The 24,164-nt window shown below is 43.0% G+C and overlaps 1 protein-coding gene across 1 annotated transcript in view; it reads right to left on the bottom strand.

Annotated features, from left to right (window-relative positions):
- GUCY2C (guanylate cyclase 2C) overlaps positions 1 to 24,164 on the bottom strand; it is a 70,933-nt gene that overhangs the window by 1,829 nt on the left and 44,940 nt on the right. The window contains exons 16-26 of the mRNA XM_008707020.2: positions 21,960 to 22,046; positions 20,727 to 20,859; positions 18,151 to 18,288; positions 17,299 to 17,387; positions 15,563 to 15,654; positions 12,408 to 12,566; positions 7,951 to 8,143; positions 6,272 to 6,446; positions 3,690 to 3,788; positions 2,179 to 2,273; positions 55 to 131 (exon numbers count right to left, since the gene is read on the bottom strand). Of these exons, the coding sequence (XP_008705242.1) occupies positions 55 to 131; positions 2,179 to 2,273; positions 3,690 to 3,788; positions 6,272 to 6,446; positions 7,951 to 8,143; positions 12,408 to 12,566; positions 15,563 to 15,654; positions 17,299 to 17,387; positions 18,151 to 18,288; positions 20,727 to 20,859; positions 21,960 to 22,046 (1,337 nt within the window). The remainder of the gene's footprint in view (positions 1 to 54; positions 132 to 2,178; positions 2,274 to 3,689; positions 3,789 to 6,271; positions 6,447 to 7,950; positions 8,144 to 12,407; positions 12,567 to 15,562; positions 15,655 to 17,298; positions 17,388 to 18,150; positions 18,289 to 20,726; positions 20,860 to 21,959; positions 22,047 to 24,164) is intronic.

Raw genomic sequence — 24,164 nt, forward strand, 5'->3', positions numbered from 1 at the left:
TGAGGGCCAAGGCTTCCCCACCCCTGTCCCGCCCTGCCACACCCAGCAGCTTACACAGTAGGCGGGGTCGGCAGGTTGTACTCCTGGCCCTTCACCCCCGTCAGCCAGTAGGTAATCTCAGTTCCTCTTCCCTGGGGAGACAAGAAAGGTGGGCACCACGGAGCCCAGGGAGACAGGTCAGTTCTAGCCCACAGTGCTGACAAATGTCTGTTTCCAAGAGACGTTTTACTTCCATGTTTCTCATCAGTGCCCACACTGCTGTAGAGCCCATGTTCTGATGTGATCTGCATTCCCTCTAGACACATCTTTCTTCCCAAGTGCCTTTTTAAAAATAAGTCTCTCATTCCCCAGACGTTGTATTTTTTTTCCAAAGTTGAGTTCTCTTTTTTCCCCAAACGACATTTCAAAGTGTTGCTATAGCAACATCATAAGAACTCTAAATGAAAAAAGGAGAAAATTCACATCCAATCCTGCTACGCCAAGACATCCCACTGGTTTTCATCACTCACTTTTTCTTCTAGCCCTTTTAGCCACAAGATTTCATCACAAAACCTTTGCCACAGTTTCCCCCCCTTAAGCATGTAAATTACAAACACGTGTACATCCTAAGAAACGCTTATTAAGTGACATTTGCTGGGCCCATCTGGAGGCTATAAAATGAATGGAAACGTCCTGCAAATCCTGTTTTCACTAAAGCTTGTATTTGGAAAGGAGACGGGATGGTTGTATATTTAAAAATCACTCATTTTTAAAGGTTTATTTATTTATTTGAGAGAGAGAGAGAGCGAGAGCGAGCGTGTGCACGTGCATGCATGGTAAGGAGAGGGGCAGAGGGAGAGGGGGAGAGAGAATCCCAAGCAGACTCCATGCTGAGCGTGGAGTCCGATGCAGGACTCAGTCTCACGACCGTGAGATCATGACCTGGGCCGAAACCAGGAGTCAGATGCTCAACAGATGGAGCCACCCAGGCGCCCTAAAAATCGCTCATCTCATCTTTAAAACCGGTAGTTTGCTGGCTGTGTTTGGACTGCAGTCATCCATACACCACCTCTACGTTGGGGGGGTGCTCTGTGCAGAAAGTGTATTTATGGAGCACTCAAAAAGCGAGTGTGATATGAGGGCGCTTCTCCAGGAAAGGAGGCTTTTCCAAGTTGCAGTCACAGTGTAAAGGCCAGAAGCACTGTGGCTCCTGGAGACAGATCATCTTACGGCCGGTAGTTGGCTTTAGACCAGTTGTGAAAGGACTGGAATGACCTTTGAGAAGCAGCCCAAGAGCCAATTGGAGACATCTGGTGGCTCTGGAGAGCAGCTGCTCTGAAAGTGAGAGCAGCCTGGAGAGGGGAGACTGGGGATTCTCTCCATCCTTAGCATGCATCCCGATCACTTAGGACACTCATTAAAAATATAGATTTCTGATCTACGTCCGCAGAGAGTCTTTCTCAGCAAGCCTGTTGGAGAGTCCAGGCATCTCCATTTATGAAAGCACCCAAATGATGCTGAATGAGAAGTCCAGGGCCACAGCTGGCAATTCACGGGTCGGGAGCTTCAGAACGGTAAAGCAACCCCTGGAGAGCTGGTTTTAGAGAGAAGCAGCATCTTGCAGTGAGAGCAAGGAAGTGAGGGAGGCGATGGGGCTTTGACTGAAGTTAAATAAGTCCCAGGGCTCCTGGGTGGTGCAGTGGGTGGGGCATCTGACTCTTGGTTTCACCTCAGGTTGTGATCTCAGAGTCGTGGGATCGAGCCCTGCGTTGGGTTCCGTGCTCAGTACAGGGTCTGCTTGAGTTTCTCTCTCCCTCCCCCTCTGCTCCCCCCCTGCTCCCCCCCCACTCTCTCTCTCTCTCAAATAAATAAATCTTTAATAAATAAATCAGTTCCGTCTCAGACCTTAGCTCTCGGCTTCGCAGGACATGGAAACAAAACTTGGAGGTCTGTGGAAGAAATGGTGGTAGCATTTTATAACATATTGGTCTTAGTTCAAAATATGGAAAAGGCTCGGAGTGCGCATTCTTCGGGGGTGGCTTCTCCCACAGGGGGTAACGGGTCGTCACCGTGGGGGGTGCAGAAAAGGATTCTTCATCTTTGTGCTCCTTGACATTATTGACCACGGGATATCCCGTCTCCAAAGAGGTGACCCACAACGAGGGCTTTCTCTGGGTCCCCACTCTGTGGATCCCTTACCTTTAAGTATGTTTCCCCTCTCACTTCGTACAGGAACTGGCATTCAGTTCTCTTCAGGATGGCTATTGTGGAACCACTCACATGGATCCTCAAGGCTGAAACGCAAAATGATCAATGAAATCTCATCCATTTTGAGGTCTTTTTTAGGAACACATTTGTTTCCACTTGATTCGGGACATTTGTTATAGGTGTTCTGTCTGACAGCTGAGTTATTTGAGTGAAAGGACTCTTAAAAATACAATCTGTGAGATAAATACTCTCACACATATGGGATGAAAGAGGGCCTGGCATTGCTTTTTGGGGTGAGTGGAGGGGCTCCCCAGGTTATGCTCCATAGATTCTCCCTGCTGCTCAGAGTCGTGGCCCCTATGCCTTGTTTCAGATTTTGTGTGTGGCACTGGAATTTGGTTTTCGGTGCCTGTACTGGAAGTTCTAATAAGCAGCGTAAGTGTTGGCAGCAAGGTGAAGATTCAGGAGAGAGTGACAGGGTCATGACTTTCTTAGGTTTTACTCTTTTGGGGTACTGTCATCCTTCTGACAAACAGTTGGCAAAGTCATTCCCATTCATGGTCCACCCTTGCTACACCGCCTTTCCCACCCTGGGTGCCACAGACAGTGACAATAGTAAGAGTAGTGGCAATCCTATATTGTACGCCTGCCATGTGTCAGAGGATTACTAAATGCTTAACGTACATCACATCAACTCCTTCCGGAGACCCTTCCAGCGAGATTGGTATCCCATCCTCAATTTATTCCTTCAACTTTCCAATGCCTAGAAAGATGAGGCCACGTCCCCCCAGCTTATAAGATAGTGATTTGTCTGGTTATAATTGTAACCCGAATCTGTCCTTTCCTTTATACCATGATTTTCCAGTACAAACCAGTATCAGGTTGTCAGTAGACCTGCCAAGATACCACTCTGCCACCTGTGTTCTTGTAAGCCCCACCCACACCTACCAAAGCTTGCTTTCTCTCTTGTAAAAATTGCTGTTACTACGACTGTCACCAGTATTTATTAAGCATCTACTACGTGTAGCTCACAGCGCCTCCGCCCTGTCAGGCAAATGCAATATAGGCTTCTGCATACAATAAATACTTATATTTTTCTTTACTAAAACCAATTCTTAGAAAAACAAAAGAGAATTGGAAAGCGAGCCAGCGTATGCTCCATATCTAGCCCACTGAATGTTTTTTTTTAAACTTACATGGATCTATGCTAAATTTCATGACTATTCCAGGTGAAGCATGCCTGAACGCACTGCAAAGGAACCCAAACAAATAGAAATAGTCCACTATTGAGCCGAAAAGGAAGAAGACAATAATTGTCCGTACATGCCGACAACAAAAGCAAACATAGCAAGGCCCGGATTGACTCAGGCTCATGTCCTGTCAATATGAAACGTCATTCTTCATCTCACTAGCACTTTGTGGCTCCTTATTGTGCATTTTATTTTATAGTTCCCCTCTGCTGGAAGACGCACTCTTCCTCTAAGAAAAGCGATCTTTCTTACGGAGGCCCGTGGATTCCATCCTAGAGGCTGTGTTGACGGTGTCTCCAAATAGGCAATAGCGAGGCATCTTTATTCCCACCACTCCGGCAGCACAGGGACCTGAAATGCACAGAAAGCAGGAAGTGGAAGCAGCGGCAATCAGGGTGTGGAGTTAAGGTGGGTAAGCCTTTTCTCGGGGACACAGTGCAGAATCCTTCATTTTATGCAGGTGTGAAAAGTGAGCTGTGACTTTTGTTAAATGGATGTATTCAATGAAGAAAGCATTGTTATAGCAAGATAAGCTTCTAGAAAATATTTTGCTATAGCTCAGAAGAGTACATTTGCACAAAACAAGAAGGAATCCAGAGATTCAGGCTGCAAAGGTGGGAAGTCCTTCTTAATAGGTTCCATAGAAGGTTCTCGGGAAGGATGAAGAGTCTGCCACGACTCGCTTACTGTGCCAGGCCACACAGCCTTGAGCTCTTGACTGCTGGAGGCCATCATACACTCAAAGGCTCAGGGGCCATATAGTGTTTTATTTTTACTTACTCAGAGTAGCATTGCTAGGACTGGAGACACAATGATGGAAGACCCAGAAGATGAAGACTTGACATAATTATCCCTAAGCACTTCGTGTGCCGTGTGAATGCAGAGGAATGGGAGAGCCTGCGGCCCCAGGACATTCTCGCAAGAACGTGGAAACCAAGGCCAGACTGGGCGCAGCAGCATGTTGGGTAGAGAGGAAGGGCTGGTAACCAAGTATGTGTGTGGAATGACCGAGCGCAAGGAGTTACAGATTTAAGACGTTAAAGATTAACTCAGAAATTGCAAAACCAGTTTTGGATAAAGGGAACTTGATTTTCTAGTTGGCTTATTGGGTTTTGACCTACATGAGTTTCTCTGTAGGTTTATCCTCTAGATTCTCTGTGATCATGAACATTGAAAAAAAATCAAAATAGCAGATCTTCCTTTGAGTGCTGAGCCCTTTTTGTCAGGTTCAATGCAAAAACAACACAAAGTAGCCACACAACAGCACAAGAATCAGACAAAAGCAGAAGAAGGCCACAGAAGGGAAGGAGCAGGAGAGGCAGCTAGTGATCAGAGATCTCCCATCTGTGCCTGAGGCCCGCTAGGTCGAATTACAGGCGACTCTTCACTTCAGCACTGGAGTGAAGCCGGGAAGGGCCGGGTAGCAGAAAATTCCTGCAGATACGAAGTTTTGTTTTCAGCTACTGCAACCTCTTAATTTCTGAGGGCTAAACCCCTCCAGGTACGTGCGCCTATTATCTATGCTCACTGCAGCCCAACGTGGTGACACCTGGGACCCTGAGCTCCATCTTCCCAGACTCGGCTCAGTCACCATGCTGCTGTCCCTCCCTCCACGCCGGGCACTCTGTGATGGGTCAGCAAAGGGACAGCATGCTGTTGCTGGCTGGAGAAACGCCCGAGAAGTCCCGTCATGTGTATATGGAAACATCTATGACGTATGGCTGTGGACATGATTGGGGAAGAATGAATGTGGCAGAAATGTTTAACTTCTATTTACTTTTACTTTGAAAATCTCATGGGCTCATTAGTAAATCAGTAAGTGTTTACTGCCAGGCTCTCTGCTAGGCATCGTGGATAGAGGATGACTTTTGCAAATGCAGTTGTCTGGTCCTTGCCACCAAGCCTGGAGTGATCTTGGGTTTTCTGTATATTGACTCTTCCGTGAGTCGTGGAGAGCAGAAAAAAGAGCAATGACAAGAAAGTGTAGGGAGATGTGAGTTAATTTAACACAAGGGAAGACTGTCTAATAATTATAACTATTTAGTAATGGAGTGAGTTGGCTTTGGAAACGGTGAGTTTTCAGGGAATCCTGGGATTATTCCAAAAGTAGCTATACTATTACTTGTCTTGGAACCTATAAAAATAAGTTGTGCCCCATAAAGGATTAATCTAGATGACTTCTGAGTTCTTCTCCAACTTCATTTTTCTCTGACATTTGTAGCTCGTCTTCTCAAATCTCTACATTCTAGGCTGAGTATCTTTCATGGTCTTTGAAGCGATCCACGTACTTTCTGTACCACAGAGAGGGGTGGGGAAGACATAAATGCCCTTTCATTATAGGAACTTTACCAGCTATTTTTTCCCTCTATAGATAACCCAATCTGTGAAAGATGCAATAATAGTGTAGTGGGAAACAAAACAAAACAAAATAAAACAAAACAAAACAACAGACGTTGGGGGTGAGGGGGAGAGGGAGGGAATGGGGAGGAAATAAATGAAATAGGAAATACGGGGACTTAAATAGGAGGAAGTCTGGAGGCTGTCATTTTAGTCCGTCGTTGGTGTTTATCATTCCAGGAGCCAAAGGTGCTGTAAAAGTTGTTTTCCCTAGAACTCTCCAAGGAGGGTCAGATTATGTCAGGATATGTAAGGGGACCTCGTTAGGGTTTGCGATTGGGTCTAATTACGTCAGGATACGTAATGGGATGTCATATTTGGCAGGCAGAGTCAAGAGTAAACTTCATGGGAAAATCGATCACATCTGGAGACCCTTTATCCTTTCTGATTTAGTTGGTGCACAGAGGTTCATATGGTTCCCATTTGCTACTCCTTACCAGAGTGAACTCCAATGCGAATCCATATGGGGAGGCCGGGAAGATGCTCCAGCTGGAAGGTCCCCATGAAGCTGAGGATGTCCAAGGCCATCTTGGCAATGTCAATTGCATGCCTGTTGCCATTCCTCTTGGGTAAACCACTGGCTACCATGTAGGCATCGCCAATGGTTTCCACCTGTGGAAACAGTTGCTCATTAGTGGTCCTACCCCTTCAAAAGAAGAAATAAAGAAGAAATAAAAAGCAAGCAGTGGATTGCATATCAGAACAAAAGCTTCTGAGAATTCAGTGTGAGTGTAGCCCCATATTATTTTTTCCGGGACTACCTCAAGACCAGGTCTCTGCTAATTTCTTTATGGTTTTATAGTCTAGTTAAATGAATGATAAAACAGCTATAAAAGATTTTAACCATATGAAAGTACTTCATAATAATATAAATATTCTAGATGTGGTGACAATTCTATAATGTTTACATAGTCTGAATTGTTGTATATAATCAGGAACACCTGTAATTACCAGAAAAGTCACCTTTAGCACTTAACATTCTTTCTCATGTCCCATTTGACAAAAAATAATTATAGGCCCCTCCAAGATGTAATGCACACTCTTATTGTATGGTGATTCCAAACACGTTTCTTGTAATAAGTAAATTTGTATCAACAGTATCCTGTAAACATTATTCTTTGACAAAGGAGCTCTCTTTTAATTTTATTTTCAAAATCATATAGTTCACGTTTGTTGAGTAGTTAACTTCTCTTTGCCAACCATCTCTAAATCACATAACCGTTTCCTATCCAACAAGAACTACTGTTCATATGGCTTTCTGACCTACATAGGATGAAGACAGGGCTAAGACAAATCCTAAAAGGGACATCTTCTCTGTGGGTAATAACCATTATAACAGACCGTTACATGAGTGACCTCTAAACTGTACTTGAGCATACAGTATTTCAGGCATATTTTTATCTCAGTAGCCTTCACAATAACCCACCGAGTTAGATGTTATTATCATCCCATTTTACAGATAGGCAAACTGAAACTTGAGAAAGTTAAATGTATTTTATGAGGTCACACAGGTAGGGCCAGTTTGGATTTGAACGAATAGCTCTAATTCTAAGTTATTTGCTCCACAGGCTCTGCTGCTTTTCCAACGTGAAAATGTGGGAATTGAATTCCCTTTATTCTTCTGACTCAGACATTATGAGCCCAAAACTGGTCCGCACTCTAGTCAGATAGAGTGCTGAACTTACAGAATAGTCTCCCTCTTCTTCTTTAGTTTTCTTTGAATGATGCTGGCTATTTCAACAACAACGGATTCCTATTCTACTGGTTAGAACTCCAGTGTCTTCTCTGCTTCCTTTGCAATCAGTCTACACACTGACCATTTTTTTTCCCAAGATGCTTTGAGAGTATGCCATTTTCTCTCAGTTTAGTACCCAAAATTCATTCCTGATGAACTTTATATTGTTTCTTTCACACTGCTTCTTAAAGTCACATGGGCATTTTGACTTCTGACCCTTGTTATTCTACTTTGCTTCATTTTTAGCTCAGATTCAACCATGAATTCATTAAATCTTCAATTAGAGAGGACAAGATCTGAGTAATAATAGGAACCAACCAACTTTGGCTCTGCTCACCAGGGGTAGTACAATGATCCCAGCCTGTTAGGTGAAGTGGTTACCTTGTACACATCATGGTGGTCAAGAATGTGGTCAAAACTCTTGTAGATGTCATTGAGCATGTCCACCACTTCCATGGGGGTGCTGTATTTGCAGATGGTAGTGAAACCTACAATGTCACTGAAGTAGATTGTAACTTCCTCATACAATTCAGGCTCCACAATGCCTTTCTCCTTCAGAGACTTTACCACTAGCCTAGATGAGAAAGGGGAAAAAAGATGCCTTTGACCTCGGTAATTATTTTTCTTATCTCGCGTGAATCTTCCAGACAGTAGTAACGATCTACAAGGAATTCTAGAATTTGGGATTCCCACTGAATGGGGTGACCAGGAAGAAAAGACTGGTTGCACGTACTGACTGTAGGAATATATTGCATACATACACATATGATACATGCATTTGAACTCAGAGGAATATATGCGGGTTTAGCATTAACTTGGTACTTGATTATTAACCCTAATACACATGTACTTATAACTCTAGCACCTATATAACCCTCATATGTATACACACTTGCCCACTTTTTGCCAATCTATTGATGGTCAGCTTCTTCTAGATATCGTTCTACATCCAGGAGCTGAAGAAAGTATGTCATTAATGCAAGAGCTTGAATCACTACAGCTGTCAGACCTGACTTTTCTCATCAGAGCCAACAATTTTGCCTCCCAAGCATGTTTTACATGGTATTGTTTAATATTGCTATAAAGGAACAAGGCATTTAAAAATTAACTTTGATATATTCTGAGCAAATTTATTTGATATATTTTTGAACCAGAGTTGGGTCCTTTAAAAAGCAAAGTCAGTCACCATGTAAACAAGTTAAAATTATGGTAAAACTGCAGAAGTCAAATAAAAGCAACTTAGAATATCTTTGTTGCAGAGACAGAAGGAGTAGTCTATCCGACTTAGAATAAAGAGAGAACCACGAAGAAGGAATTTCACACCATACTTCCTGGATGCGCCAAGTTGCCTTGTCATTGAGAAAATGGGTGGGGCCAACATGAGGCTCGCCGCTCCCTGTCTGGCCTTGAGATCCCTCTGTAAAGAATCCAAGTATGGAACCACCAGAATCAGAAAATGGCCGCTGGGAGGTGCCGTGGAGGTCACTGAGAACACTGAGGCTTCAAAAGAAAGTATGACTTTCACAAGGTCTCACAGCCACTAAGGGCAGAGCCAGTACTCAGCAACATCCCACCTTTCGGTCTTTTTATTGCCGGGCATCTCCTCCACAACCCGGGCCTTGGGTATTCAAGGAGACGAGGAAGATCTGGAGGTATGCTGATTGTATTGAGGGAGGAATGTCTGCCATTCTCCCAGAAAACAGTTCATTAACCACAAGGACCCGCAACACTCATTGTGAGAACCTCCAAAGCATCGAGGGAAGTCTTTTCAATTGGTGCAATGACAAAGCCTGGGACCTTTGAGAAACACCTCTTCGATGTGGCTGATTGGATTCTCGGAGGGACTTCTAGGGTTGTTGTTCTTGACCTGCCCAGTATAAGGGTGCAAATTTTTTGAAGGCTACATAAATGTAATGATAAAATTGGATATTTCACCATCTTTACTCATATGAGCTTGGAAGCTAGTGCCTCATCTAGAGAGAGAAACTAATGTTGGCAGATAAATGAAGATCTGTGACTTAACATGGCGAGTTTTGGTAACAGGCTGTTGCTGACACAGATTAGCGAACACAGTAGATGTCTCGGAAAGGTTTCCCACAGGGACGCCTGGGTGGCTCAGTCGGTTAAGTGGCTGCTTTTGGCCCAGGTTAGGATCCCGGGGTTCTGGGATTGAGTCCTGCATCGGGCTCCCTGCTCAGTGGAGAGCTTGCTTCTCCCTCTGCCTGCTGCTCCCTCTGCTTGTACTCTCTCTCTGACAAATAAGTAAATAAGATCTTAAAAAAAAAAAAAAGAAAGGCTTCGCACAAGAAGAAAAAACTTCTATTTTAAAGTTTCAAAACCCAAGGGGCACTGTTTAAATAAGTGTTTAAGTAATATCCGGTTCTTACATGCAGTCTTGGTTTATTCGTAATTTTGCCATAAATATTTCTTTTTGATTCTTGTAGTTATTGTTCGTGTATGTTTTAGTTTTCTTTTACGAATATAGATTTTTTTACATAAATTATCAAAGTGAGTTGCCCCGGAGGCATGGTGTATCGCAGCTATTGAAGAAGAGATTTGTGTGTTACATAACCTTTGGCAATCCAATAAAAACATCTACCCAAGGAGATAAAAAGTAGAGCATCGGGAATATAGTCACTATTGTTGTAATAACGTTGTATGGTGACAGATGGTGACTAAACTTACTGTGGTGAGCACTGAGCAATGTACAGAATCATCAAATCACTATGTTGTACACCTGAAAGGAATAGAACACTGTCAACTATACTCAAAACAAACAAAACATCTGCCATCTAGTGGTCGAAGTGGCACATGACCCCAACGGAGAGAGAAAAATCTGAGGTGGTGAGCCAGCTGTTTCAACTCGTTTGAGTAACATTATTGGTTAAAACCACTGAGGATGACACCCCGGGAAGGCAGCCAGATTATCTGGGGTTGTTTTCCTCACCACTCAGCATTAAAGGCCAGGCAAGGAATTACGCATCTTGAAACAACTAGCATTTATGAAACTCCGGTAGAAATTGCCATCCCTGATGGGAATGTTAAGGGCTCCAGCCCATTTCCAGGGTACCATTCCCAGGCTGTTCCTTGGCACTCTGAGGTCATACGGATTCTGCAGTCGGCTCCCTTCGGGCACGGTTGACTGAACAGAGCAAGTGTGTCACTCCCACCTCTTCACTCAGGTTTGTCAAAGAGAAACTGCCTCTTTATTAAGAAGACAGCCCCCAAGGACTCGAGACCACTCCTCTAGTAATGAAGAGCTGATATTCCAAATGAAGCATGGGTTCAAAATAAGATAATAATTAGCACGAGTTACATATAAAAGTCATAGCTACCATGTATAACAACCATGGACACTGCAGGTTCTGTGCTGATTACCTTATATCCTGGGCATTATTCCAGGAAATTCGTAGGGCCAGCCCGTGAGGGAGATGAGAAACTGAGGCTTGGATCATGTAGGTAACTTGTCCAAGTTGGCGGTGGAACCATGGTTTGAAGTCAGGCCTAGCTAACCTCAGCTTCCGCGATTTCACCCAGGGCTAAGTCCTAGCTTAGCCTTCATCTCCTAGAACGGTTTATTCTACTTTAACGACAGGAGAACGTGACTGCACCCTTTAGCCCAAGCCTGGTTTCTAGCTCTTCACGTTTTAATTGCTTGCTCCTCTTAACATTGCTTAGTTATCTTCTGAGTACCAACACTCAGAAAACTTGAAACTGTTTGGGGATTTCAACCTTCCTTCCTTTCTCTTATGTCTGTAGCTGTGATACTGTTTCACAAAACAGAGGTAAGCCCAGAGAAGCGTCCGTGATGGGGCCTCTGATATGTGGCCCCCACCTCCTCCACTCACGACTGCTCCTACTTCTTGTAATTTGATTTCTACTTTGAGGTGGAAAGAAACAGGCATTTAGTGCCTGCAAGTGCCTTATAGTTCCTAGATTCCATCCAAAAACTTTAATTTCCATTTGAGGTTAAGGAGAGACTGAGAGTAACTTGCCAAAGGTCCCAGACTTAGTAAAAGTGACAAAGAGGTGTTAGAACCCTGGTCGTTCTAACTAACTCCACCACTTACGCTTCTTCTGGGACACCACACAGCCATTGAAAAGAGCCTTTTCCGGGGCGCCTGGGTGGCACAGCGGTTAAGCGTCTGCCTTTGGCTCAGGGTGTGATCCCGGCGTTATGGGATCGAGCCCCACATCAGGCTCCTCTGCTATGAGCCTGCTTCTTCCTCTCCCACTCCCCCTGCTTGTGTTCCCTCTCTCGCTGGCTGTCTCTCTCTCTGTTGAATAAACAAATAAAATATTTACAAAAATAGCCTTTTCCTTCTCTCTCTCTCTCCACATATATATTAAATATATATATATTTATTTTAATTTTTTAAAGAAGATTTTCTTTTCTTTATTTTTAAGATTTTATTTATTTGACAGAGAGAGGGAGAGAGAGAGAGGACAGCATGAGAGAGAGAGCACAAGAAGAGGGAGTGGCAGGCAGAGGGAGACGGAGAAGCAGACTCCCCGCTGAGCAGGGAGCCCAGCACGGGGCTCAATCCCAAGACCCTGAGATCGAGATCATGACCTGAGCCGAAGTCAGATGCTTAAGCAACTGAGCCACCCAGGCGCCCCTCTTCTAGATATTTACAGTACAAACCAGACCAAGTCTTAGCGAAGTATTTTTTTTTTAACTCAATAGTCTGCTGAAGAATGTACAAAAGGGAACAATCCTATATAGATACAAAGGAAAAAAAACAATACTAGACAAAAATGCTGATGCTTTCGGCTGGAAGAACAAGGCAGAGCTGTGGAACTGTGTGGAAATCATCTGGCAGGAGGACTTGCCTTACCTTGGGAGCAACATGAAATTAAGTCTGTCGGCTCTGTCCCTCTCTGCCTTGTACAGCTGGGTCCTCTCCTCCACCAGGTGTTCCAGATTCCGAGAATACAGCTGTAGACGTCGGATCAAGGTGTCCATATAACTTTCACTTTTTTGGTCGTGAAATAGGCTGTACGTGATAATAGATAAAGAGCATAAACATGCAGTAAAACAGTGGGCAAATACGATACGACAGTTGATTGAAGAAGAAAATAAAGATGGCCAACACACATTTAAAAAAGTTAACCTCAGGAGAAATTAAATAGAAATAGATGTAAGAGTTTTTTTAAAAAAGAAACCAGAATGTTAAAACAATGGTAATCAAGGCAGGTAAGGAGGAAAAACATACACTATGACCTTTCTGGAGGGGCAGCCTGGCAAAATGTGTCATGAACTTGAAAAGTACACACACTGATCAGTCTACCAGCACTACTACTTTTTTTTTTTTTAAGATTTTATTTATTTATTTGACAGGGAGAGAGACAACACACGCAGGGGGAGTGGGAGAGGAAGAAGCAGACTCCCAGTGGAGCAGGGAGCCCGATGTGGGGCTCGATCCCAGGACCTGGGATCACACCCTGAGATGAAGGCAGACGCTTAACGACTGAGCCACCCAGGCGCCCCAGCCACCAGCACTACTTCTAGGAATTATCCAAAGGAGGCAACATGAACGTGCTGAAAAGTAACTCCGAAAGAAGCCATGGCATTCTTTATAGTACCAAACCTTCAAAAATAACCCAAATGTGTAACAAAACATAATTAAAATATTATGATACAATGGACTATTAATGTATCATTATATACAAATTAGAATAGTTAAATGTACAGAAATGGCAAAAATTATTTCTAATTTTTGAAAACCAGTGGTCATCTACTGACAAATTGATGTTTTTTCTTTCTTATTTTCTTATACCTATTTTCTGAAATTTTAATAACAATTTACAATAAAGGGAGAAACTTTTTCTTTTCTTTTCTTTTTTTAAAGGCTCTAGCAGTGATCAATACAAGGATAAGAGAAGGATCAAGAAAAGCAAAGCTGAGGGGCGCCTGGGTGTTTCAGTCGGTTAAGTGTCTGCCTTTGGTTCAAGTCATGATCCGTGAGTCCTGGGATGGAGCCCAATGTCTGGTTCTCCCCCTTTCTCTGCCCCTCCCCGTGCTCCTCCTCTCTCTCAGTCTCTCTCTCAAATAATAAATAAAAATCTTGGGGGAAAAAAAAGCAAAGCTGAACCTTCCGTTATCTTCTTAGAACAGACAGCTGGGCTCCTAAAGCAAAAAACCTAACTCCAGCTGATTCATTAGGCCAAGGAGACTTCGACAAGATGCCAGCTTTTGCCAACGCTGGGACACAGAGAAGGCTTGGTGAAGAGCTTGGTCAGGGGGTACACTGAGTGCCCGCAGGGTTGTTCAGGATCAAGATAATGTTTATAACGTATATGGCGCCATTGACGGGGCTGAATAGACCCTACCGTTTATTATTACAACAACAGTTGTAAATTACCACTTCCCAGCTCAAGGAGAAGATGGCCTCCATCATAATCCCCTGGGGTGGGAGGGATGTTTGTTAAAAATTCGAGACATTTCTGAGTCCTACCGCAGACTTAAATAACTGGAAACCACTAAGCTTGGGATAATGAAACAGTATTTTTTAACAAGTTCCCCAGGGGGTTCTTCCTTGAAGCCACTAGTATAGAATCTAGTTGGCTGAGGGAGCAGGTGTAAGGAACGAAGAAAGATTATCCTCCTTCGCGATGAATTGATTCAATTAAAACAGTTTTCTCAACCTTGACTGTGTATTTTAATCACTGGAGGAGCTATTAAAACTCCTGAAGCCAGCCTGCACCCCGGAGCAACGACATCGGACTCTCTGGGTCAGGACTCTGGAGCTGGTCTTTTAAACCCCGCCCCCAGGCGATCTCAATGTGCAGCCAAGTTTGAGAACCACCCTATTCAAGGCTAAGCCCTGGGGGCCCAGTTTATCCTGATGAGTTTGCATTTCATCTGTCACACACAGTCTCATCTGATCTTAGTAAGAGGTCTGTGAAGGAATGAAAACTGGGCAAGAATTACATCATTTATTATTTTCTGCTTCTTTCCCACAAATGACAGATTAGATGTACCAATCAATGACCACACTTTCATGATTTCACTCGACCTCATCTCAGCCTTGGGCTTTTAGACTCATTAAGTATCTGAATCTTTGACTTAATGACAACTATGGAAAATTAGAACTGGAAGGAATTACTGAAATCATTCTATTCAAATCCAGTTTTACTAAAAAGAAAATTGACATCCAGTTAAGGTAAGCGTTTTGCCCAATGTCCCACAGCAAGCTATTACTAGATCCTAGTCCAGAAATTGGATCTCCTAACTCTTACTTCACGGTTCTTCTTCTCGCTCTGCACTGTATGTAACTGAAACATGGAAAATCTAGAATTCAACCTTACTGGGTAATTGTGTGCCCCCCCCTTTTTTTTACCCTGAATTATAATCTGATTGAGGGCACAAGTCTTAAGTACCAAAGGCCAAAGTTGCTGATTTTAAAATCTTAAGAAACTTCTTGATCTTAAGAATTATCCGGGGGCTTTGCAGACTCATAGGACTTATGCTAGACTTCTAAATCCTAATTACCTGCAGAAGGGTCAGGGAACTATATATATATTTAAAGATTTTATTTATTTATGAGAGAGAGCCTGAGCACATGAGTAGGGGGGAGAGGCAGAGGGAGAAGCAGACTCCCTTCTGAACACTGAGCCAGACCAGGGTCAGGGGACGGGGGGTGCTTTATCCCAGGACCCCGGGATCATGATCTGAGCCAAAGGCAGATGCCTAACCGACTGAGCCACTCAGGTGCCCCAGGGAAGTATATTTTTAACAGACATATTTATGATCAATCAGAATTTATTTTTTAATCAGGCAAGTGTTGCCCTTGAGTATTTAACTTTTCAAGTGATTATCCCCTGAGAAAACAGTCTGTTGGTCTCCATCTCCTTGTAATTTTTTCGAGACAGGTGTTGTGGTCTGGGGTTTTTCATTAGAACGGGCATTCTATTCTGAGGTGCCACTGAATGTCAACTATCATTAGAAAAATCTGAAATTAGTGAGGAAAAGTAAACATTTCAACAATACCCAAATATCTTGGCCAGTGTGGACTCAATTTTCTTGAAATCTGGTCTCTTCTCCGGATCTTCCTCCCAGCAGTTTTTTACGAGTAGATAGACCTGAAGGAAGGAAGGGGTGGATTGGCTCAGGGGGCGGTATCCAAGCCCACTGTCTTCCCTCCATGGGAGTATAGTTGAGGCATGGAATATTTTTAGAACAACTCAACTCCGACCATGAGGATGAACTTGCTGGGTCCCCCTCAGTCTGTCTCTGCTCTGCCCTCTGCACCACCTTGCCTCATCCTTCTAAAGGAATGAATGGAAGGAAGCATTTCTCCCCTGAGAGAACATGTGACAAAAACTATAGATCTTCTCTCGATGAGAACTACAAAATGTTTGTTGTCGCACTAGAGTGATCTAGTTCAGGGGTTAAACAGACACATGTCCTAAATTAATGAAAAATGTGATACCGATTTGGACAAGGCTGGATTGTTGGGAGAGACAAAATGCTTTACAGAAGTTCGCAGGGTTTCTGTCACAGAGGACAATAAATCGTTGGGGTCGGTGGGTATGAGGCAGTGACTCTAACTGGAGGCTCTTCCACAAAGGTTTCCAAAGGGCTTATCAGCAGAATCACCTGGGGAGGTTTCCAGTTTCTTATGCCCAGGCCCCACCCCAGGAGATTCCGACTTCCAGCAGTCCCTCCTTGTCTGAGTCAACCACGGTCCAGAATCAGATGACCCTCTTTCTGACCTATCGGCAGGGTCAACAGTAACCTAACAATACCTCACAGCCCCTGTGTCATCACTTAGCTTTCTCTCATCATGTGGGCATCTTATCATCTCACATCAACACAAGAAGGGTGAGTACAGTATAAATCGATATTTTGGAGAGAGAGAGAGACTGACCACAATCACATACCTTCTATTACAGTATATTGTTATAATTGTTCTATTATTATTGTTGTTAATCTCTTACTGTGCCTAATTTATAAATTAAACTTTACCATAGGTATGTATTTATAGGAAAAAACCTAGTATATACAGGGCTCAGTATTATCCGTGGTTTCAGGCATCCATTGGGGGTCCTGGAACGTATCGTGTACATTTCTCTATTGTTTCTAGGTGCTGACAGATTCATTTGTAAATCAGCAGGTAGCATTTACAAGCCTAATAAGTGTGTCACATGGACACCTTGATCTTTTAGCTCCTCAACACTGAGGATGGGATACGGGCTTCAGGAGCCAGCTCTTTCTTGAGTTGGGAGAGGTGAGAAAGGACGTGGGGAGTGTGGCAGGCTGATAATGGCACCCAAAGGGAATGTCTGAGTTCTGGCCTCTGGAGCCTGTGAGTGTTACCTTATTCGGAACAAGGGCTGTTGCAGGTGGGCTGAAGTAAAGGCCCAGGAGATGGGAACCCTTATTGTGCAGTATCTAGGTAGGCGCATGTAGTCACATGAATCCTTATCCAGCGGGGAGGTGGAGGGAGATTAGACCAAAGAGGAGACAAGATTGTAACCATGGAGGCAGACATAGGAGTGTTGTGGCCACATGCCAGGAATGTCAGTAGCTCCCAGAAGCTCCCAGAAGAAGCAAGGAATGGATTCTCCCCTAGAGCTTCTGGAGGAAGTATGACCTTGCTGACAACTTATTTCAGACCTCTGGCCTCCAGAACCATTAGGCAGTAAATTTCTGTTGTTTGGTCCACCAAGTTGCTGGTAATCTGTTAGAGCAGCCCAGAAACTCACGTAGGGAGATGCACTCACCTCCAGTTCTTTTTCCTCTGCCGTTTCTAGGAATAGGTCTGGGCGGAAGGGTTTTACTCCGTTGGCGTTCTCCACTCTGAAAATCTTCTCTGATGGGATGAGAATAATTCAAATGACAAGAAAGAACGCAGCATGAAAACATTCTAGCCACAGCCAGACTTTGAACTGGTTCACCCCGCCCTGGATGGGTGCCCAGTGAGAATGTTGCAGAACCCAGGCCAGCACCCAACAGGATGAATGAGCCACCAGGTGAAGGGGTCCGATACCCACTCCTACCCAGGAGGTTAGCTTAAGGTTCCTAAGCCTTTAAAACGTAACTCGGATACCACTACCTTTAGTAGGCTTCTTCTAAGACTCTAACACGCCTTCCCTGTATCCCTCAGACACCCACCCCCCAGAGAGTTGAGACCTGGGACATAATAATTGCTCAGCAAGCAAGGACTGGATGAATGGAAGGAAGCATTTGCCTCCCGCTGAGAGGACCTGTGACAAAAACTGTAGATCTTCTCTCAGTAGGAACTACAAAATGCATGCTGTCCCACTAGAGTGATCTAGTTCAGGTGTTAAACAGATACTCGTCTTTTATTAGGATCAGAAGGAAGGGGGGGCAGGGTAAGGAACGAGTCTCTAACTGACAATAATACTGCCGGTGACAACATCCTGTATGTTACGCTCTTCAGAGCATTCTAACATTCATACTGCCAACCCCTCCAAGACCCCTGTGCGGCGTGCGGGGTGGATATGTCATTACTTTTGCAGGTGAGGGGACTGAGCTGTGGTCACAAAGAGATGAGCGTCTTAGCCTAGAACGCGGGCTCCCAGAGAGCGCAGATGAATGAGTCTGACTCTTACCGTTCTGGTCCCGGCAGCTCAACGTGAAGAAGGTTTCTCTCCGCAGGATGATCTCCTGGGCGATGATCCCGTAGCTGTACACATCTCCTTTCTGGGAGATGCTGGCTTGGCGGAGGTGCTCCGGGGCTGTCCACAGGTCTGTGCGTTCAGCATTGAGATTGCGAAATCGAGGGAGATGAGTGGCCCATAGGTCTCCAACCCACTTCTGTTCTTTAAGTCTCTATACCATGCTCCCTGAATCCAAGTGGCCCTGAATTTGTATGTCCCAACCTTTGGAGGAGTTTATGCTAATGCTGGTGATAGGGGGAGAACACTGACTATGAAAAAAAGCTGACTGTGAAATGCCAGGATTTGGGTGAAGTCACGTGGCAACGTCTTCCCTAAAACTTCTAGGATCCTAGTGCTGAAAACCCTCGAGCCTACTGAGAATAGCACCTGGTATATCAGGAAATATTTGTAGAATGAGTGCAGTAGAATATGAGGGGCTGAGGATTTAATAGCTTTTGGGACATATGGCATACATCTACGAAAGCCTTCATAAATAAAAAATATATGTTTATATATTTTTATTATAAAATATAAAATACATTTGTATACTTTATGTCACCTAAAAATATTATGTTTAATATATATGCACACATGTTTAAATGCATTTAAATAAAGAGCCTATCACTGATATTTTGCAGGTGGGACGTATTGGCAGCCTCTAAATCCGCTATTGCTCACAGATGTGTTTTCTTGGGTTCCCACAGTATCCTTTAAAAAATAATGCATACAGTCTGGGCGCCTGGGTGGCTCAGTCCGTTAAGCATCTGCTTTCAGCTCAGGTCATGATCCCAGGGTCCTGGGATTGGGTCCCGCATTGGGCTCCTGCTCAGCAGGGAGTCTGCTTCTCCCTCTGTCCCCTCCACCCCTGCTCGTGCTCTCCCGCAAAAATAAACAAATAAAATATTAAAAAATAATGCATACAGTTTGCTCACATTTTACTCTGTGCTTGCTGCTTGCTAACGCTTCCATGCAGTCACCCAAGTGCAGCGCCCCTGTGTTCCGTGTTTGCTTCCTACAGACACTTGGCTTTCGAGCCCTATCACACAGCTTATTTAGTAACAATAAGGGCATACAATTAATTCTCCTCCATCCCATGTAAGTTTTCTAGGATCACCTAGCTCCTTCTAAACTTATTACGATTTCTGTCTTCGGCAGTTTCAATGAAAAACATCTATAGATTCATGTCGGGAGGTCAGGGGCCTGCTGAGGCACGTTTTTCTCATTTGGTTTGCCATCCAAGCGTTCATTACCTTTTTGAATTTATGTCTTATTAATTTATATGACTTGTGATTCATATACGATTGATCCTAATGGTTTGAGGTAGTAGGAAAGGTAAGATCTACGTATGCTAAAATTTTGGGTAATCAACAGCAAATAGATGGATAGGTATAACTGAGTGATGGTCAAGAGGAAAGCATTTGACCAGCAATTCATCTGATTTTGCGTCGCGGTGAGTCATCTAATGAAGGAGATTTGTTTCACCGCACGAGGAACCATGCTTGACACGTGGTAGATATTCATTAAGCACTTTTTGGATTGAGTCCAATGTCATCTTATGCTTGATGAGACTGAAGAAGTAGGAGCGGAATTGTAATTTTTCTTTCATTTATTTACTTTTTAAATGCATTTTATTTATTTTAAGTAGGTTCCGCACCCAGTGTGGAGCCCAACGTGGGGCTTGAACTCCCAACCCTGAGATCAAGACCCGAGATGAGACCAAGAGTTGGACACTTAACCAATTGAGCCAACCAGGAGCCCCATAATTATTATTTTATTAAGGGAAAACTAAAGGATTGTCAAGTAGAATTAGAAATAGAATTTAGGTTTTGGATCGAGGTGGTATTTTGAGGCATTATATATGAGTGCCAAAATTCTGAGGCTGTTTGACCCTGAGTTATAGTAAAAAATGGATAAATGTTCAATATGAAAAACATTTCATTTCATTCATTCAAAACTTTATGCATTGCAAATCACTTTTCTTTGTGTTACTTGTTTTGACCCTTATCACAATGCAGAAAGGGATAAGTAAGACTGTATTTTACTAATAAGAGGGTTTTTTTCCCTTATCATTATCATTTCTTATTATCACAGATAACTGAATGAGAGTTTAGAAATAGGTCTTCGGCCTTGAATTCTATCTTCTTGGGCAAATGTCTTGGGCTCTTGGAGCCTCAATTCTGTCTTGAAGGAAGAGGGTTAGACTAGATGATTTCTATGTCTCTCGCGACTCTAACCTTGTCTATTTTTTCACCCAGTTCTGCTTCCGCAGCCAGTAAGCACTTCATGATTTCCTCGCTGATATCAAGAAACACACAGATGAAGGAAACCCACAGAGGAGGCTTGCTCAACTCAAGAAGCACTGGTTGAAAACTGACAAGGGTGAAGTGCTGGAGAATGAGCCAGCTGTTTCCTCTTGTGGCTTCAAGTCTTTATTTCCTGATCAGCATCACCACTCCCTGACCACCTTAAATGGACTCGTGAGAATTTTTTTTAAGTGGGAAACCAGTAAAATGTCATTCATTACAAACCTTTTTTTGGAGGCAAAATGGAATTGCAGCCAAAATCAGTGATCTTCACCACCATTCTACTGTCCACCACGCAGTTGGTGGATTTCAGGCGGCCATGGACTTCGGTCTTACTGGAGTGCAGGTACGACATGCCCTGTAATTTTTCGGGTGACAGGGAAACAAAGATAGGACACTGTTCAGCTGCTTGATTATTTTAAAGAAAGGAATGACATTTCAGCAAGCAGATAGAATCACATTATCAGATTTTAAATGTAGTTCCATTAAATTTACTTTAAAAATATTGTTAATGCCCTCATATTTGCCTCAGCACTGTATCTGAAGAGGCAACTGTCTAAAGCCTGTAGTTAAATAGTTACATCTAATATGAAACAAAGTGCTGATCCGAATATTTTTTTTTTAATTAAATGTTTCTGCTGACCACTTATTCGATCTGTGATCTTGGGTATATCTCTGGTCCTTTACCTCAATTAAAAAAATATGAATACGACAGGCTTGCCTTTCTGAAAGAAGGGGCTAGGCTTGTTATTTCCCAAAATATCACTGGGCTCATTCTATTTTGAAAGAGAATGTTTCCTTCAGGTATGAAAGGGGAAGGCCCCCCCAACCCTAGGTTTTTGGGTTGCTGTGTTTCCCTCTGGTGGCCAGAGGTGTCCTTGCAGAAAGTGGTTTCCAGCCCAGATCACAGGAGTGAAAAGTGGCAAAGAGGGTGGAGATCCTATATTTAAAAACTGATTCTGATCCTAGATGACTTAAGACTATCAAACAGCTCAATCTTCGGACTTTTTTTCATTCTTGAATGAGGTCCTGGTCATTGGTGTCCACTTCCTTTTTCTTATCTGAGAACATACATGTTCAAATTCATTGTTGCCTGGTGCAAGAGGGTTGCCTGCCCTTAATAATTTCTCATAAAAAGTTGAAGATTGTTGTCTTGCCTGCAGCTTAATATGATTTAGCTTTCCAGCGAGTTTATGAAAATGTGTGCCCCAAACTCAGAGTAGGAAAAATATAATAATAAAAAGAATAGCTTGTCATCGAACATTTACTTGTACCAAGCATCGTATGAAGCACATGCATTCTTTACGAAATCCTCACAACAGCCCTCTGACATGTGTCCTATTTTTACTATCATTTTACAGATGAAGAAACCAATGCTCAGAGAGGCTGAAAGCCTGCTAGGTCTGTTTTCCTACGTCTCGTTTGCATAAATGCCTTTTGTGTTTATAGGTCTCTTACCTTAGCAATATCATACAAGACCGAGATCTTAAACTCCCAGTCCATGAAGGTACCATCAGGGTAGGAGATGGTGTCATTTAAAACTTCCTGAACGGCAGAAAAAGAAAAGGGAGAAGTTGTTGCGAGGAGGGATACTGTGGAGAGATGATTACAGGCTAATAATAATCTTCTAATCACGGGGCCTGGGGCTCAGAAACCAACTGAAACTCCATCATCCTGGTTTTCCTGAATATGTATTTCTCTTCTTTCCTACGAAACATCGGGTGGCTCTCACCGCAATGGAATGAGCAGGAGACACCCCTAGCATCCCAAATCCTGGTTCTTCCACCAGCCAGGGGTAAAGGAATGAGCAGACACCTGCCGGGAGCATGGGCTGTCAGCCCGATTCACAGGTGGGCTGTGGGCTCTAGCTCACTGAAATTCCTCCAGTGTGTTTCAACCAGGAATCGCTATTCAGGAATCCCTTCCTTAGGCTTATGTTTATGATCGGTTGCATCCATTACCTTACAGCCCTACGTTTTCTTTACATTTACCAAGTCCTCTGTCAATAAGACACAGTTCTTATAATTCGTATGAATTGTAGAATTTTGAACTCACCATTTTAATATGATGATGGTTCGATCAAGATACAGGGTTTTAGCGGAGCTAATAACTGTTCCTCATAGTAATACTCAAACAACCAACAATAGCCCGGTCTGACCTTTAGTTTTAAGGGCTCAGCACCAGTAATTTCCAAAGAAGGGTCCAAAGTCATTAATCATTTCAGATAAGGCTGCCTTGGCCGTGGGTACCAGGCCAGGTTAAGGGAAGGAAATTATGAGCAGACAGACTCTAAAGTAATTCTTTCCCTTAGCACCTGACATAGTTTATATATTTTCATTTATGATCTCTTCTCCCTATGAAAATGTAAACTCTGTGATAATTTTTGTTCTGTATCTGCAATATCTAGAACAATGTCTGGCATGTATGGACGACTTCTAAGTATTTGTTGCATAAATGAATCAACTGTTCCTAATAAGATTAGTCAACGTTGTTGTATATTTATAAGATGGAAGTCTATTGTTTTAATCTAGGGAGAGACTTGTTCATTTGTTTCCTTACAAAAGTAGGTTCCGACGGGATTTGCCATGGATTGAAGCCTAAAGGGATTAGGTCAGGGAGCGGACTATAAAGTTTGCATTGGCACAGTCTTTGCTTTGAGACTCAAGACACAAAGGACGGGTTTCCTATAGAAGGGCCTTCTGTCTGCTCCCAACAGGAGTAAACAATGCCAGAAGGGGGCCCAGGACCACTCAGATAATAGAGGTTTCCTACTTTAGGGCAGAGAGCCAAAAATACTACCTAAATGTTGACTGGGCATTTTAGGGATGAAAAGGCCATGTGAAACCCTTTGACTAGGCCCTGTTAATTGGTATTCTAAAATTTCATCTCATGGAAATCAAATGAATTGGATTTGGTCTAGCCCTCCTATCAACAACATTTCTATAGGTGGTCCCTGACTTACAATGGTTTGACTTACTTTTTTTTTTTTTTTTTTTTTACTTTATGATGGTGTGAAAGTGATATGTATTCAGTAGAGACCATACTTCGAATTTTGAATCTGGACATTTTCCCCGGGCTGGCGATTCATGATGCTGGGCAGGGAGCCTCAGCTCCCTGCCAGCCACTTGATCACAGAGTAAATAACCAATAGACTTACAACCGCTCTCTGCTCATACAGCCATCCTGTTTTTCATTTTAAGTACTGTGTTCACTGCATTACATGAGATGTTCCACCCTTTATTATAAATAGGCTTTGTGTTAGATTTTGCCCAACTGTAGGTTAACGTAACTGTTCTGAACACGTTTAAGGTTGGCCAGGCTAAGCTACACTGTTTGGTAGTTTAGATATAGTAAATGCATTTTTGACTGAAGATATTTTCAACTTACGATGGCTTTATGGGGATGTGTAACCCATTGTAAATCAAGGAAGCTCTGTAATTTTGAAAGACCTGAAATTGTTATTGTTAGGAATGTGTGTTTATTTTACATCAGCATTAATTTAAATAATACTTTTCAGTACCAATTAAAATGATATGATTTTTCTATGACCTTTTGATATGATGTATTAATTATAGTAATATTTTTTCCTTTCCTAGACTTAACCATATCTGATTATATTATGCTTTTTATATACAACTGGCTTAGACTTACTAGTATTTTATT

This window comes from Ursus maritimus, unplaced genomic scaffold (assembly GCF_017311325.1).
Source record: "Ursus maritimus isolate PB19 unplaced genomic scaffold, ASM1731132v1 scaffold_26, whole genome shotgun sequence".
Lineage (NCBI taxonomy): Eukaryota > Metazoa > Chordata > Mammalia > Carnivora > Ursidae > Ursus > Ursus maritimus.